This window comes from Rana temporaria, chromosome 4 (genome assembly GCF_905171775.1).
Source record: "Rana temporaria chromosome 4, aRanTem1.1, whole genome shotgun sequence".
NCBI classification, from domain to species: domain Eukaryota; kingdom Metazoa; phylum Chordata; class Amphibia; order Anura; family Ranidae; genus Rana; species Rana temporaria.
This window is the reverse complement of record NC_053492.1, coordinates 380,093,447-380,107,526: the sequence shown is the minus strand read 5'-3', so window position 1 is coordinate 380,107,526 and position 14,080 is coordinate 380,093,447. Positions and strand designations below refer to the sequence as shown.

The window sequence follows — 14,080 nt, the reverse complement described above, 5'->3', positions numbered from 1 at the left end:
ATAAAAAGGATGGTCTCCACATGGATGCAAGGTATACCTGTGTATTTCATGCAGGTAAAGATAACAGCCCTTCGCACAGATGTACACCTGTCTGATAGAGGCGTACTTTTAAACTAAACAGGGATTTCATAAGTCTGTTTTAAAGTAGAATTCAGGAAACAGCAGGCACTTAAAGATAAAATAAGCTCTAAAAATCAATAGAAAACTTTCAAAACCATTCTTTGCCAGCTGCAAATTTTAGAAGTTGGCTCCAATTTTATTATTTTCTACAAATTATGCTTATTTTTTTTTTTAAACCTCAATTGCACTTTCAGAGTGTGAGGAGAAGATGCAGTATGTAATGCTTCTCCTAGACAGATATCCCAAGACACAAATTATGCAACATGAATTAGGCGTTTAATCTCCAATGATAATTAGAAACTGCATGAGGTAGGATCTGAACAGAAAGACACCAAGTCGAAATGCAATTGTGAGAAAAATGAAAGAAAGTCAACAAAGGCCCCATAAAAGAATCAATCCATACTAAACATATATTTGTTTTTTGGTGGATGCCTGGGGGGTTAAATCACTCACTAACATATCAGGGACTACAGTTACTGGACCAGAAGGCTCCTTTCACATGCAGCAGAGTCTTCTTCAGCAGGGAATCCGCTAATGCAGGGGTGTCAAACCGGCGGCCCTCCAGCTGTTGCAAAACTACAATTCCCATGAGGCATTCCAAGGCTAACAGTTACAAGCATGACTCTCACAGGCAGAGGCATGATGGGACTTGTAGTTTCGGAACAGCTGGAGGGCCGCCAGTTTGACACCCCTGCGCTAATGGATCCCATGCTGAATTGGACCCAAACAGGATGGATGCAAGTTTTTTTTTTACATCTGTGCTGCTTCAGTTTCTGCTTAGTGGACCCATGCTTGCTCTATAGGAGGCCAGATTTAAACAGCCTCCATTGTCTGTTTACAGCCGGGTACCTCCTATTTGGCCAGCAAAAAAACAGGAAAGGACGCAGTCCTTTTTTCCAGACCTGAATGTAGGTGTGTGTAAACAGTCACTTTACATCTGTCTGTCCAAAGGGCCAACAGTTAAGTCCAGCAATAGCAGCCTTCCGCTTTCTTTCTGAACCTTTGTCTAGCATATCAATTTTAAAGAGATATCCTCAAGCATAAAACAAAATGCCCACTTACTGTTCACATCCTTAATGCTACATGGTGTCAAGGAGTTACCCATCTACCATGTAAGCCTGAATACATAACTTTAACCTTGTGGGTGCTATTTATGGGGCCATGTATTGTTCCAGTGCAGGGATATCTACATTAGGGGCAGATGGGTCCACTACATAAAGAACAGGAAGAATAATAGAGTAAGGCAAGTGATAAAAGGATAATTCACAGTTCATTCCTAACAGTGCAACATTGTTTGTTTGAGTTATCAAATCAAGAAGAGCTGAGGCTACTCAATGATCAGTATTGTCAAACAGTTCATACTAAAATAGGGCTGTCAAAGAACATAAAAGGGAGAATTCTACAGAATACATTTCATACTAAAATAGGGCTGTCAAAGAACATATAAAAGGGAGAATTCTACAGAATACATTGAAGAAAAGGGTGAGTATGGCCTCTTTTAAAGTAAAAGTATGAAGAGTAAACAGGTGCCTACATCCCATTTAGTATGTAAAACAATAGACCCAAATAATTTAGACAACATTGGCTGCTTGAGGCCAGACGAGTGTCACTAATTAGGTCAGGGGAAGAGGGAAAGGGATTTTGGTGGGGACTTTTCACGGCACTGGTTGGAAACGGTATGGTAAAAAGTAACAATGTTTATTTAACATAAAACAAATATCATAAAACAACATTTAGGGACAGGCCCCACATTGCACATCAGAAAGCCAAAAACAAACTGTGTCTGAATGTAAGGAGTCGATGACCTCACAGGTCGACTCCTTACATTCAGACACAGTTTGTTTTTGGCTTTCTGATGTGCAATGTGGGGCCTGTCCCTAAATGTTGTTTTATGATATTTGTTTTATGTTAAATAAACATTGTTACTTTTTACCATACCGTTTCCAACCAGTGCCATGAAAAGTCCCCACCAAAATCCCTTTCCCTCTTCCCCTGACCTAATTAGTGACACTCGTCTGGCCTCAAGCAGCCAATGTTGTCTAAATTATTTGGGTCTATTGTTCTACAGAATACATCTTTATTTTACAGAGTGGAGTAGGATTCAATGCCTGAGTTTTTACAGTTGTCAGTGACCCCCCCCCCCCCCCCCCCCATCCTGACAGCTGGGCCATGGCTGTGAGCTGAACTGGTTCCTCCTAGATTTTCCATGTCTAAAAGGAATGAAATTCTATTAGGATGCTGACACCAGAGTTAAGATCCCACCCGGCGGTAATTCAATTGAAATACATAGAGTGCATGCATTTCAGATAGAGGAAGAGATATCTCACCAGTGTCAATCAAACCCATAAAGACTGATTACAGGAACAAGGTATCTGCACCATAAATATAAAAGTGTTATAGGTGGAATTTCATCTTAAATAAACATCAAAGAAATTAAGACATTAGAAGCAACCACCACTTGAATGTGAAATAAATTATGGCTAAAATCTCTGATATCCACATCAGAGAACAGAAGTCAAGTTTTTGCCAGAAAGTCCTCTTCAGTCTCTGCCGTATGATTCTATGCATTACCCTGCATCCGATTCATGTAGTAAAAAGTTGCTCCCAGGGCCCAGCTGGTTTCTACATCATTTATTTTCTTAACAAGCTGTGGAAATGAAGGTTTTAAAATTGACAAGACAAGCAACACTTTGCTTTATGCTGAATAGCATGTCACTAAGCCCCCCCCGCTGTAATCATGAACAGAGAAAGCTCTGCCCACTGGGTACCCTAAAAACACAACTAGAATAGAACAGTGTTTTAGGTGGACTTTTAAAGTAAAACTGTCATGTTAGAAATTGACAGGACTGCAATTAAAATTTATGTAAAAACAAGTAATGACATTTCCATATTTTGTTCCTTGAGCCTGCGTTCACACTTGTGCGGTACAGACACCACATGTGATTCGCACAGGAAACGCACCGCATTCCTGTGCACATCACATGCAATGTCCGGGCGGTGCAATTTGAGCCATACATTTTACAAATGGCGCAGGACCCTTTTTTGCTGCACCTGAATCGCATGGGTTTGAACATCCATGCGATTCTGGCAAACGCACTGCATTTTACAATCTGTTTCAGGGCGACACCCACAGCAGATTGCATGGACGCCTTGCGATTGCTATGCAGTGTGATGCGGGGAAACGCAGCAAATCATTGTGAACCAGGGCTGCCAAGTACACTACCACATTTGTACGAGAAGTGATACAACATGAAAGCAAGGAGAAGGACCCATGTGCAATTATAAATAAATGGTATTTATGCAATGGGGAATATTTTTGTCTTTCTGCTTCTTAACCACTTAAGACCCGGACCACAATGCAGGTAAAGGACCAAGCCCCTTTTTGCGATTAGGGACTGCGTCACTTTAACTGACAATTGCGCGGTCGTGCGACGTGGCTTCCAAACAAAATTGACGTCCTTTTTCCCCCACAAATAGCTTTCTTTTGGTGGTATTTGATCACCTCTGCGGTTTTTATTTTTTGCGCTATAAACAAAAATAGAGCGTCAATTTTGAAAAAATGCAATATTTTTTACTTTTTGCTTTAATAAATATCCCCCAAAAATATATAAAAAAAAAAATTCTCAGTTTAGGCCGATACGTATTCTACCTATTTTTGGTAAAAAAAAAAAAAAAAAAATCGCAATAAACGTTTATCGATTGGTTTGCGCAAAATTTATAGCGTTTACAAAATAGGGGATAGTTTTAAAGCATTTTTGTTTAATTTTTTTTTTTTTTACTACCAATGGCGGCGATCAGTGATTTGTTTCGTGACTGCGACATTATGGCGGACACATCAGACATTTTTGGGACCATTGTCATTTTCACAGCAAAAAATGCTTTATAAATGCATGGTTTACTTTGAAAATGACAATTGCAGTTTGGGAGTTAACCACTGGGGGGCCCTGAAGGGGTTAAGTGTGACCACATATGTGTTTCTAACTGTAGGGGCTGGACGCGTGGCGTCATTGATCACCTTTCCCTATATCAGGGAACAGACGATCAATGACAGTGCCACAATGAAGAACAGGGAAGGTGTGTTTACACACACACACCTCTCCCCGTTCTTCAGCTCCGGGGAGCAATCGCAGGACTCCGGCGGCGATCGGGTCCCGTGGCTTTCGGACCGGGCTTTTAACAATCACGTACAGGTACGCGATTGTGCCCAGTCGTGCCATTCTGCCGACGTATATCGGCGTTAGGCGGTCCTTAAGTGGTTAAAATAAAATTGAGAGAAAGTTTAAATAACCACGGAAGAAAGAGTTGCTTATGAAATTTACAAGCGCGTATGACCCGCTTTATAAAATAAGAGGTTGAGCAGAGGTCCAGACTTGGCTTGCAGGCATTGCGTGTGTCACATGTGGTCTAGGCTATCCCAGTGGAAGTTCGCTGCTGCCCCCTCTTCCCGCAACCCCTTGGGGCAGGTCACAGAAGACTATGGGATCAGTCACAAAGTATATACGTGATGTGAAGCCACAAGGAGTCATAACCAGCTTCCCACGCTAAAGATGACAAAGCCAGGTAAAGAACTGGCCTAGGCAGGACAGCGCTGGATCATTTAATAGGCAAGTGTCCCGTTATTAAGTCAGCAGTTACAGTATTTGTAGTTGACGAATTTAAATTTTTCCTAGGGTGAAGATCCTTTAACAAGAGTTTAGTCTCTAGTTTTTTTTAGAGATAGAAGACTAAATGCAGAAAAAAAAAACCCACATGACTTTTAGAAGTATTAATATGGTAGTTACCTTTAGCCGTTTTTCTTTAGGAAATCCCAAATCTTGTAGAAGATGAGTAATGTAGCACAAATCCATACAGATAAATGGACGGTTCCCTGATTTTTCTATATTTGTACACTCTATTAAAGAAAGAGAAAGATTAGTGAGCGATTACAAAACGCTACATAGCAGTGAAGGTTAACCTGCCTTTCAGGCATTTCTCAGCTACTCGGAAAGGCTGCCCATTATATTTACACTTGGCAGATCTTACCTTACCTGCAGAGTACACTATAGGATTTCTCACCATCCCTCATTTCGCTTGGCTAGCCCTATTAAATAAACACCATCATGCTGGTTTCTGGGCTTGTGTGTTTGCACAGTAAATGACTTTACAGCCCTGCTCTTGGGCAACAGGGAGCACATTGATAGATTGTTCTGTGCCAAAAGGTTAGGTTCAACTTTTCACTTTGTTTTAAGAATTTCTAAGTTTCCCTGAGGGAATGATGAATAAGGTATATTTATATTTTCCTCACTCTTGCAGACTTCTTCATACAGCTGGTCCCTTGAAGCCTCTTTCCCTCTCTGCCCAACTGGTCACAGCTCTGCTGTCCTTCCTTACAATGCAGGACCACCAGTCCTGCATTGTATGGGATGAAAAGAAGAGGTACAGCGCAAATTCTAGTGTATAGAAATTCTGATGTGATACCAAAAAATTCCTGGCGTGACACAAATAAGTGAAGGTGACACAAAATTGTAAGGTCAATTGCTATGCATCACTGAAACTAAACAATTGACTATAAATAAAAATGCACGTGAAAAACAAAAATAACTTGTAAATGAAAACAATATATGAATGTGTATAAAGTCTGTGAATGAATGAGATTGTGCAAGCAAAAAAGACTACAGGTGAGGTATTAGTCCATATGCTCCCAGATATCTTTAAAGAAAACTTCTTTAAAAGAGTGAACTTCACAGCGAATGTCTTCAGAGAAAAGGATAGTACAGGGCTGACACAACCTTCCACCAAGGCACACCTGAGTGACAAAACAATGCCCTTACCAGATGTGGAGACCACAACGGTGGTCAGACTGGACCCGGGTATATTTAGAGTCACCCAAATGACTATATGTAGCACACTGGATCTGCTTCAAGCTATTTCCCATCGGTCAGAACGGATGAATGGCTCAGATGCAAAAAGAAAAGAAAAGGGCCCATAGTGCAACTTTGCAAAACAATTTAATGATCAAAGTAAAATATTGCACTTACAGATAGGTGGAGAATCATAAGCCCAATAAGGTGCACAAAGTGCGGTTTCAAAAGCTGGATCTCGGCGTCCTCTATGGCTTCCCCTTCCTGGGTCAGTTCAGGTTAGCGTAAAAAACGTCAGAATGCAGGCCACGCCTATGCATTTCGTCATACGTGACATCGTCTGGGACTGGCTGCTGCTTTCATATGCTCACGCATGCCCTTATATATAGTGTCTGCGCCATTTTGAGTGAGGGAAAACTAGTAAGGGCAAAAATACTGACCAGAAAGGGATCAAAAATTAAAACTAGAAATGGGTGACATCTTGTGGCTAAAAAGGCAAATTGCACCTAAGAATATACCATAGATGACTACCAGTGCCATCTTGTGGCGAAAAAGCATATTACATGAAGGAATATACCAATTATGTATATAAGATAAAACTGATGAACCAAGAAAGGGTAATGCCAAGGGAACGCCGAGAAAAAAGTATATGTACAATCTAATATAACATATGGGTACACAAGCTTTTAATATTTGTTAGTTAAAAGGCTAAAATATAAAATTTATTTAAAAAATATATTTAAAAAAGAACATATAAAAGAAAGGGGACGTTTATATATATATATATATATCTCCAGTGAAAGAAACCTATGCATTATTCAAGAAACAGTTAATGTCCCAGTCTACATTAAGGCCGTGCGGTATGTAAGATTGCATATTGTAAATCCATTGAGTTTCAATCTTGGAAATGGCGCGAACTTTGTTCGTGCCTCTCTAATGGGGGGTTAATTTTTCAATCGGTAAAAACATTGTACCCTCTACCTTTTTGTTGTGGTATTTGGCATAGTGTTTTGAGAGATTATGCTTAGGAAAACCCCGCCTAATATTCCCCACATGTTCCTCCATCCTAACATGTGCCGCTCTTTTGGTCCTGCCAATGTATTGTTTAGCACAAGGGCACTGAATGAGATAAATAACGTACTCACTGGTGCAGGTGATAAAAGAGTCAATAGGATATGATATCTGCGTCTGACTCGATTGAAACGATTCTATCTTACGTCCCTGAAGCTGGTTGATTTTGCAAATATTGCATTTCTTACAGGGGAAGAACCCTTTCATGGTCTGGAAAAATGAAATTGTGTTAGGAGGATTAACCACGTTCGGAGCCAGTTTGTGTCTGAGGGATGGTGCTCCCCTAAACATAATAACAGGTTTATCTGGAAGTACTGGACCCAACACTTTGTCATTTTTTAAAATATTCCAGTATTTGTTAAAGATTTTCTTAACTGAAAAGTATTGATTGGAAAAACCAGTGATCATGGAACATCCAAATCTACTATCTAAAGCTTTTTTGGGTCTTCCAATATTTTCCAGCATCTTGTTTCTATCCATATCCTCAACTTTCTTGATAGTCTCGTCGATGTCAGTTGCCTTATAACCTTTCTCAAGAAATCTGGTTTTGAGAAGTGATGCTTGTATTTTGTACTCTGATGTATTTGTACAATTCCTCCTTAATCTCTGGAACTGTCCTTTCGGTACAGCACTAAGCCAGGGAGGGTGATGGCAACTCGTAAGAGGGATAAAACTATTCCGGTCCGTCTCCTTAAAGTGGGTATTGGTTGTTAATATTCCATTCTTGACCACAATATTCAGATCTAGGAAATGTATATCAGTACAACTGGCTTCATGTTTCAAGCAGATGCCCTTATTGTTACTGTTAAGCTGGGAAAGGAAATATTCTAAAGAACTAGAATCTCCCTCCCAGATAAGCAGGACATCGTCGATATACCTTTTCCAAAGACGGAGCTCTTTTGGGGGTTGTAAGTATATGACCTCTCTCTCCCAATATGCCATGAAAAGATTGGCGAGGCTGGGGGCAAATTTAGCCCCCATAGCCACGCCACACTTTTGGAGGAAGTAGTCACCCTCAAACCAAAAATAGTTATGAGTTGTTGCGAAAATAATTAAATTGATAGATAATAAAATCTTTCTGTAAAACTGACAAAGAATTATCCTGCTGCAAATGAAAACGTATTGCCTCTAATCCATGTTGATGTGAAATAATAGTATAGAGAGAAGTGACATCAGCTGTCACTAAGATATAACCCTCCTTCCAGTGAAAATCAGCCAGCAATTTGATAACCTGGGTGGTATCTCTGAGATAAGATGGGGTATGGATAACCAAGGGCTGAAGAAACTCATCAATATACTTCCCGATCCTTGCCGTCACGGAATCTATGCCACTTATGATGGGCCGACCCGGAGGGTTTACCAAACTTTTGTGTACTTTTGGCAAATAGTATATGACTGGAACCCTTGGGGCAGATGGAATCAAATATGCCTTCTCTTTTTTATTCAGTATTCCCAAAGAAAATCCTTTGTTGATTAATTCGGATAAAGCCTTTTTATATTTAACCGTGGGATTGCAAGCGAGACGGCTATAGGTGGTGTCATCAGAGAGAAGCCTTTTGAGTTCAGTGAGGTAGTCATCCTTATTGAGGATGACCACACCCCCACCCTTATCTGCAGGGCGAATCACTATGTCGTTCCGTTCACAAATGGATTTGATGTTACTTTGGAAATCCTTATTGTTTCTGAAACGCGGCACCTTAAGAGCGGTAATGTCCTTCAGTACTAGCTCCTTGAAGGTTTGAATAGAAGGTGCAGTGAAACCGGGGGGGATTAAAGGTTGATGCATTAGAAAGATTAGTATGCTTAATTGAAGCCATACCATCTTCTAAGGGTAAAGGTGTGGAAATTGGGTGTATCACCCCTGGACTGCTTGATGCAGTGTTACTGACTCTCCCAATGGGATTTAACATAAAATGTCTTTTAATATTCATCTTTCTGATGAATTTATGGGCATCGATGAATGTCTCAAACTTGTTCAGTTTCCTAGGTGGTGCGAATTTTAAACCTTGACTTAATACTGATTGCTCACCCTTTGAAAGTTGTATTGAACTTAAATTGAAGACCCCATCAATTTTTATTGTTTCCTTTTTTTTTGGCTTGGGCCCTCCTGCCCCCTCTGTTGCCTCTCCTGCGTTTGGTCCTCTTTTGGGTCGAAAGTTGACCGGAGGAAAAAAACGAGGTTCATCTCTTCCATTTGTCTGCCATGGGGCACTCTGCTGTTCATCTCTATACCGAGTGGCATGTTCGACATATTGGTTAGGATGTCTGGAAATAACCGATTCAACCTCTGGACGGTCATCACTATAGTGCGATAAGGGAGCGAATCTGTTATAAGTAGGGACTGAGCTGGTTCTAGGGGTATGGTCATTATGATAATGACCATACTGGCTCAAAGGGATCTCCCTCCCATACTCGAAATCCTGATGATGGAAATACGGGGGGGGGGGATGGTAATTCCTCTGTTCCACATATCCCCAGCCTGGTGAATCACTGCGATGATGGTCTTTTGCTCGCAATGGTCTTCCCTTAGGGAGGCGGTTGTTATATTGACCCTCAGACCAGTTCCCCTGATCTGCAGTTTTAATGAATTTCCCTTTATTTTTATTATTCTTAACTTTGGGTTTTACTGCCGTATAACCCAATGGGGTATTACTTGGGCCTTCCCTCGGAGTGTTACCACTCGATGGTTGTGAGGGAATAGAGGGACGACCCCTGTCTGAGGGGGGTTGTTCATTGTTGCTGACTGAAGCGGAGATCTGGGCATTCTCTGCTTCCATTTCCTCTATAATGGTCGCTTGCCATCTAAAGACCATGTTGTTAGTATAGTCTGTGAAATCTCGATTGTATTTTTTCTTTTTCTTTAGCTTCTGATCAAGGTCTTCTTTCTCAAGAAATCCTTTAAGTTGTTCAGATTTCTGTTTGTAGGTTTCTTGATCCTTATGAGGGACGAGCTTATCTTTTAGTACGCCTATCTCATCATTAAGAAATTTTAATTTATTACGTTTCTTGCTCAATAGAAATTGCAAAAATTTAATTCCTGTTTCGTTAAAGTAGGAATACCACCCGGCTAGGTCTGACTCTCCCTTCTGCGGGCTGACTTCCCATCTCAAACTGCGTGGGACCATTTTAAGTGCTACATATTGTTCTAAATAGGCTATGTCCCAATTTGTGTGCAATTCAGACACTAAGAGGTTTTTGAGTCTGGTTTGAGGGTGACTACTTCCTCCAAAAGTGTGGCGTGGCTATGGGGGCTAAATTTGCCCCCAGCCTCGCCAATCTTTTCATGGCATATTGGGAGAGAGAGGTCATATACTTACAACCCCCAAAAGAGCTCCGTCTTTGGAAAAGGTATATCGACGATGTCCTGCTTATCTGGGAGGGAGATTCTAGTTCTTTAGAATATTTCCTTTCCCAGCTTAACAGTAACAATAAGGGCATCTGCTTGAAACATGAAGCCAGTTGTACTGATATACATTTCCTAGATCTGAATATTGTGGTCAAGAATGGAATATTAACAACCAATACCCACTTTAAGGAGACGGACCGGAATAGTTTTATCCCTCTTACGAGTTGCCATCACCCTCCCTGGCTTAGTGCTGTACCGAAAGGACAGTTCCAGAGATTAAGGAGGAATTGTACAAATACATCAGAGTACAAAATACAAGCATCACTTCTCAAAACCAGATTTCTTGAGAAAGGTTATAAGGCAACTGACATCGACGAGACTATCAAGAAAGTTGAGGATATGGATAGAAACAAGATGCTGGAAAATATTGGAAGACCCAAAAAAGCTTTAGATAGTAGATTTGGATGTTCCATGATCACTGGTTTTTCCAATCAATACTTTTCAGTTAAGAAAATCTTTAACAAATACTGGAATATTTTAAAAAATGACAAAGTGTTGGGTCCAGTACTTCCAGATAAACCTGTTATTATGTTTAGGGGAGCACCATCCCTCAGACACAAACTGGCTCCGAACGTGGTTAATCCTCCTAACACAATTTCATTTTTCCAGACCATGAAAGGGTTCTTCCCCTGTAAGAAATGCAATATTTGCAAAATCAACCAGCTTCAGGGACGTAAGATAGAATCGTTTCAATCGAGTCAGACGCAGATATCATATCCTATTGACTCTTTTATCACCTGCACCAGTGAGTACGTTATTTATCTCATTCAGTGCCCTTGTGCTAAACAATACATTGGCAGGACCAAAAGAGCGGCACATGTTAGGATGGAGGAACATGTGGGGAATATTAGGCGGGGTTTTCCTAAGCATAATCTCTCAAAACACTATGCCAAATACCACAACAAAAAGGTAGAGGGTACAATGTTTTTACCGATTGAAAAATTAACCCCCCATTAGAGAGGCACGAACAAAGTTCGCGCCATTTCCAAGATTGAAACTCAATGGATTTACAATATGCAATCTTAAATACCGCACGGCCTTAATGTAGACTGGGACATTAACTGTTTCTTGAATAATGCATAGGTTTCTTTCACTGGAGATATATATATATATATATAAACGTCCCCTTTCTTTTATATGTTCTTTTTTAAATATATTTTTTAAATAAATTTTATATTTTAGCCTTTTAACTAACAAATATTAAAAGCTTGTGTACCCATATGTTATATTAGATTGTACATATACTTTTTTCTCGGCGTTCCCTTGGCATTACCCTTTCTTGGTTCATCAGTTTTATCTTATATACATAATTGGTATATTCCTTCATGTAATATGCTTTTTCGCCACAAGATGGCACTGGTAGTCATCTATGGTATATTCTTAGGTGCAATTTGCCTTTTTAGCCACAAGATGTCACCCATTTCTAGTTTTAATTTTTGATCCCTTTCTGGTCAGTATTTTTGCCCTTACTAGTTTTCCCTCACTCAAAATGGCGCAGACACTATATATAAGGGCATGCGTGAGCATATGAAAGCAGCAGCCAGTCCCAGACGATGTCACGTATGACGAAATGCATAGGCGTGGCCTGCATTCTGACGTTTTTTACGCTAACCTGAACTGACCCAGGAAGGGGAAGCCATAGAGGACGCCGAGATCCAGCTTTTGAAACCGCACTTTGTGCACCTTATTGGGCTTATGATTCTCCACCTATCTGTAAGTGCAATATTTTACTTTGATCATTAAATTGTTTTGCAAAGTTGCACTATGGGCCCTTTTCTTTTCTTTTTGCATCTGAGCCATTCATCCGTTCTGACCGATGGGAAATAGCTTGAAGCAGATCCAGTGTGCTACATATAGTCATTTGGGTGACTCTAAATATACCCGGGTCCAGTCTGACCACCGTTGTGGTCTCCACATCTGGTAAGGGCATTGTTTTGTCACTCAGGTGTGCCTTGGTGGAAGGTTGTGTCAGCCCTGTACTATCCTTTTCTCTGAAGACATTCGCTGTGAAGTTCACTCTTTTAAAGAAGTTTTCTTTAAAGATATCTGGGAGCATATGGACTAATACCTCACCTGTAGTCTTTTTTGCTTGCACAATCTCATTCATTCACAGACTTTATACACATTCATATATTGTTTTCATTTACAAGTTATTTTTGTTTTTCACGTGCATTTTTATTTATAGTCAATTGTTTAGTTTCAGTGATGCATAGCAATTGACCTTACAATTTTGTGTCACCTTCACTTATTTGTGTCACGCCAGGAATTTTTTGGTATCACATCAGAATTTCTATACACTAGAATTTGCGCTGTACCTCTTCTTTTCTTTATTTTGCTTAAATATTTGTATCTATATTTTTGGTACTAGCAGCATTTTCAATTTTTTTGTTTAGCGCAGTGTTTTTCCCGTTTTTTTATTGTATGGGATGACATCAGAGAGCTGCAGCAAAGGGAAGAGGCTTTCCGGAGACCAGTTGCACAAATAGGCAGAGGCCAAAAATAAGGCAAGTATATGTATCACCTTATTCGTTATCCCTTACTTCCGTAACAGTAACCCCCTTCTAGTGGGGAGGGAGACCCACTGCAAAGGATAAATGTTTTCGTCCGAGTTCAGCATCAAGTATTCTTTCTGAAAGGACTCCATGTCCCTTCACAGAAGTAACAAGAATTAAATGAATCTGGACAATCCCACAATTTAAAGTTCAAATCCTTGGAACTGCTTCTTTCCGTGCTATAATGATTCTATTGTTGCCACATTTCAAACCATCTTACCTTTTTGAGCTGCCAGTTCAAAATCTTTAACCTTTACAAAGCCGCCAATCTCCGGATCTGGGACAAAGGAAAGTCATGTTACAAAAAAAATCAAAGTGGCAAAAAAGTAAAGATCCTGTTGAATCATGACTCCTTCACGTAGGAGTTGGGTTTTCTTGGTACAGAGGTCTGTAGTCACAGATTTTGATTGCAGCGTCACCTTCTGGTGAAATCTGGCACTGAAGTGGGATTCCCATTATTAAAAGGTCTCAAGGAAGGTCAGCAAAAAGGATGGGAACCCCATATTTGCTTACTAGGACACTGCCCCCTCTTTGCTTTGACACGATGGTGCCATGAAACACATCAGGAATTCTATTTACTCTGTAACCACTGATAAATTACACAGAGTCTGATCATATGCTAATCTAGGCCCACCCATGTCAAATTTGTATATGACAAAAAAATTCTGAACATCTGGCCATGCAAGAAAATTTGAATTGTAAATTCACCTTTTCAGAAAAAATTAAAAAACAGGACACCAAAACCACCCCCACCCCACTGTACTTACCTCGGTGGGTGATGAGCTGTCAGTGCTCATTCAGCTTGTGTAGCGACCCTGGGATTTAAAAATCCCCACTTTTCTTCCACTTCTTTTTTTAGGGCTTCCAGGACAGATCAGGGTAATTCCAATTGGTCAAAGTGGTCACGTGCTGGTGATGGCCAATCAAAATTGCTCAAATCCATCCTGGAAAGCTCTACAGAAAGAAAGATTTCTAATCCCCAGACCTCTGCAATGGCTGCATTGGCACAGATAACTCATTACTTACAGAGGTAAATACAGTAGGGACAGGTGGGGGGGTTGGGATGGTGGCAATTGTGTTGGTTCAGGTTA

General features: G+C 40.4%; 1 protein-coding gene across 1 annotated transcript in view; it reads right to left on the bottom strand.

Moving 5' to 3' along the window:
• Positions 1-2,266: 2,266 nt before the first annotated feature.
• ENTPD6 (ectonucleoside triphosphate diphosphohydrolase 6) overlaps positions 2,267-14,080 on the bottom strand; it is a 66,393-nt gene continuing 54,579 nt past the window's right edge. Inside the window, exons 12-14 of the mRNA XM_040351019.1 lie at positions 13,210-13,266; positions 4,902-5,011; positions 2,267-2,767 (exon numbers count right to left, since the gene is read on the bottom strand). Coding sequence (XP_040206953.1) covers positions 2,681-2,767; positions 4,902-5,011; positions 13,210-13,266 — 254 coding nt within the window. The 3' untranslated portion in view covers positions 2,267-2,680. The remainder of the gene's footprint in view (positions 2,768-4,901; positions 5,012-13,209; positions 13,267-14,080) is intronic.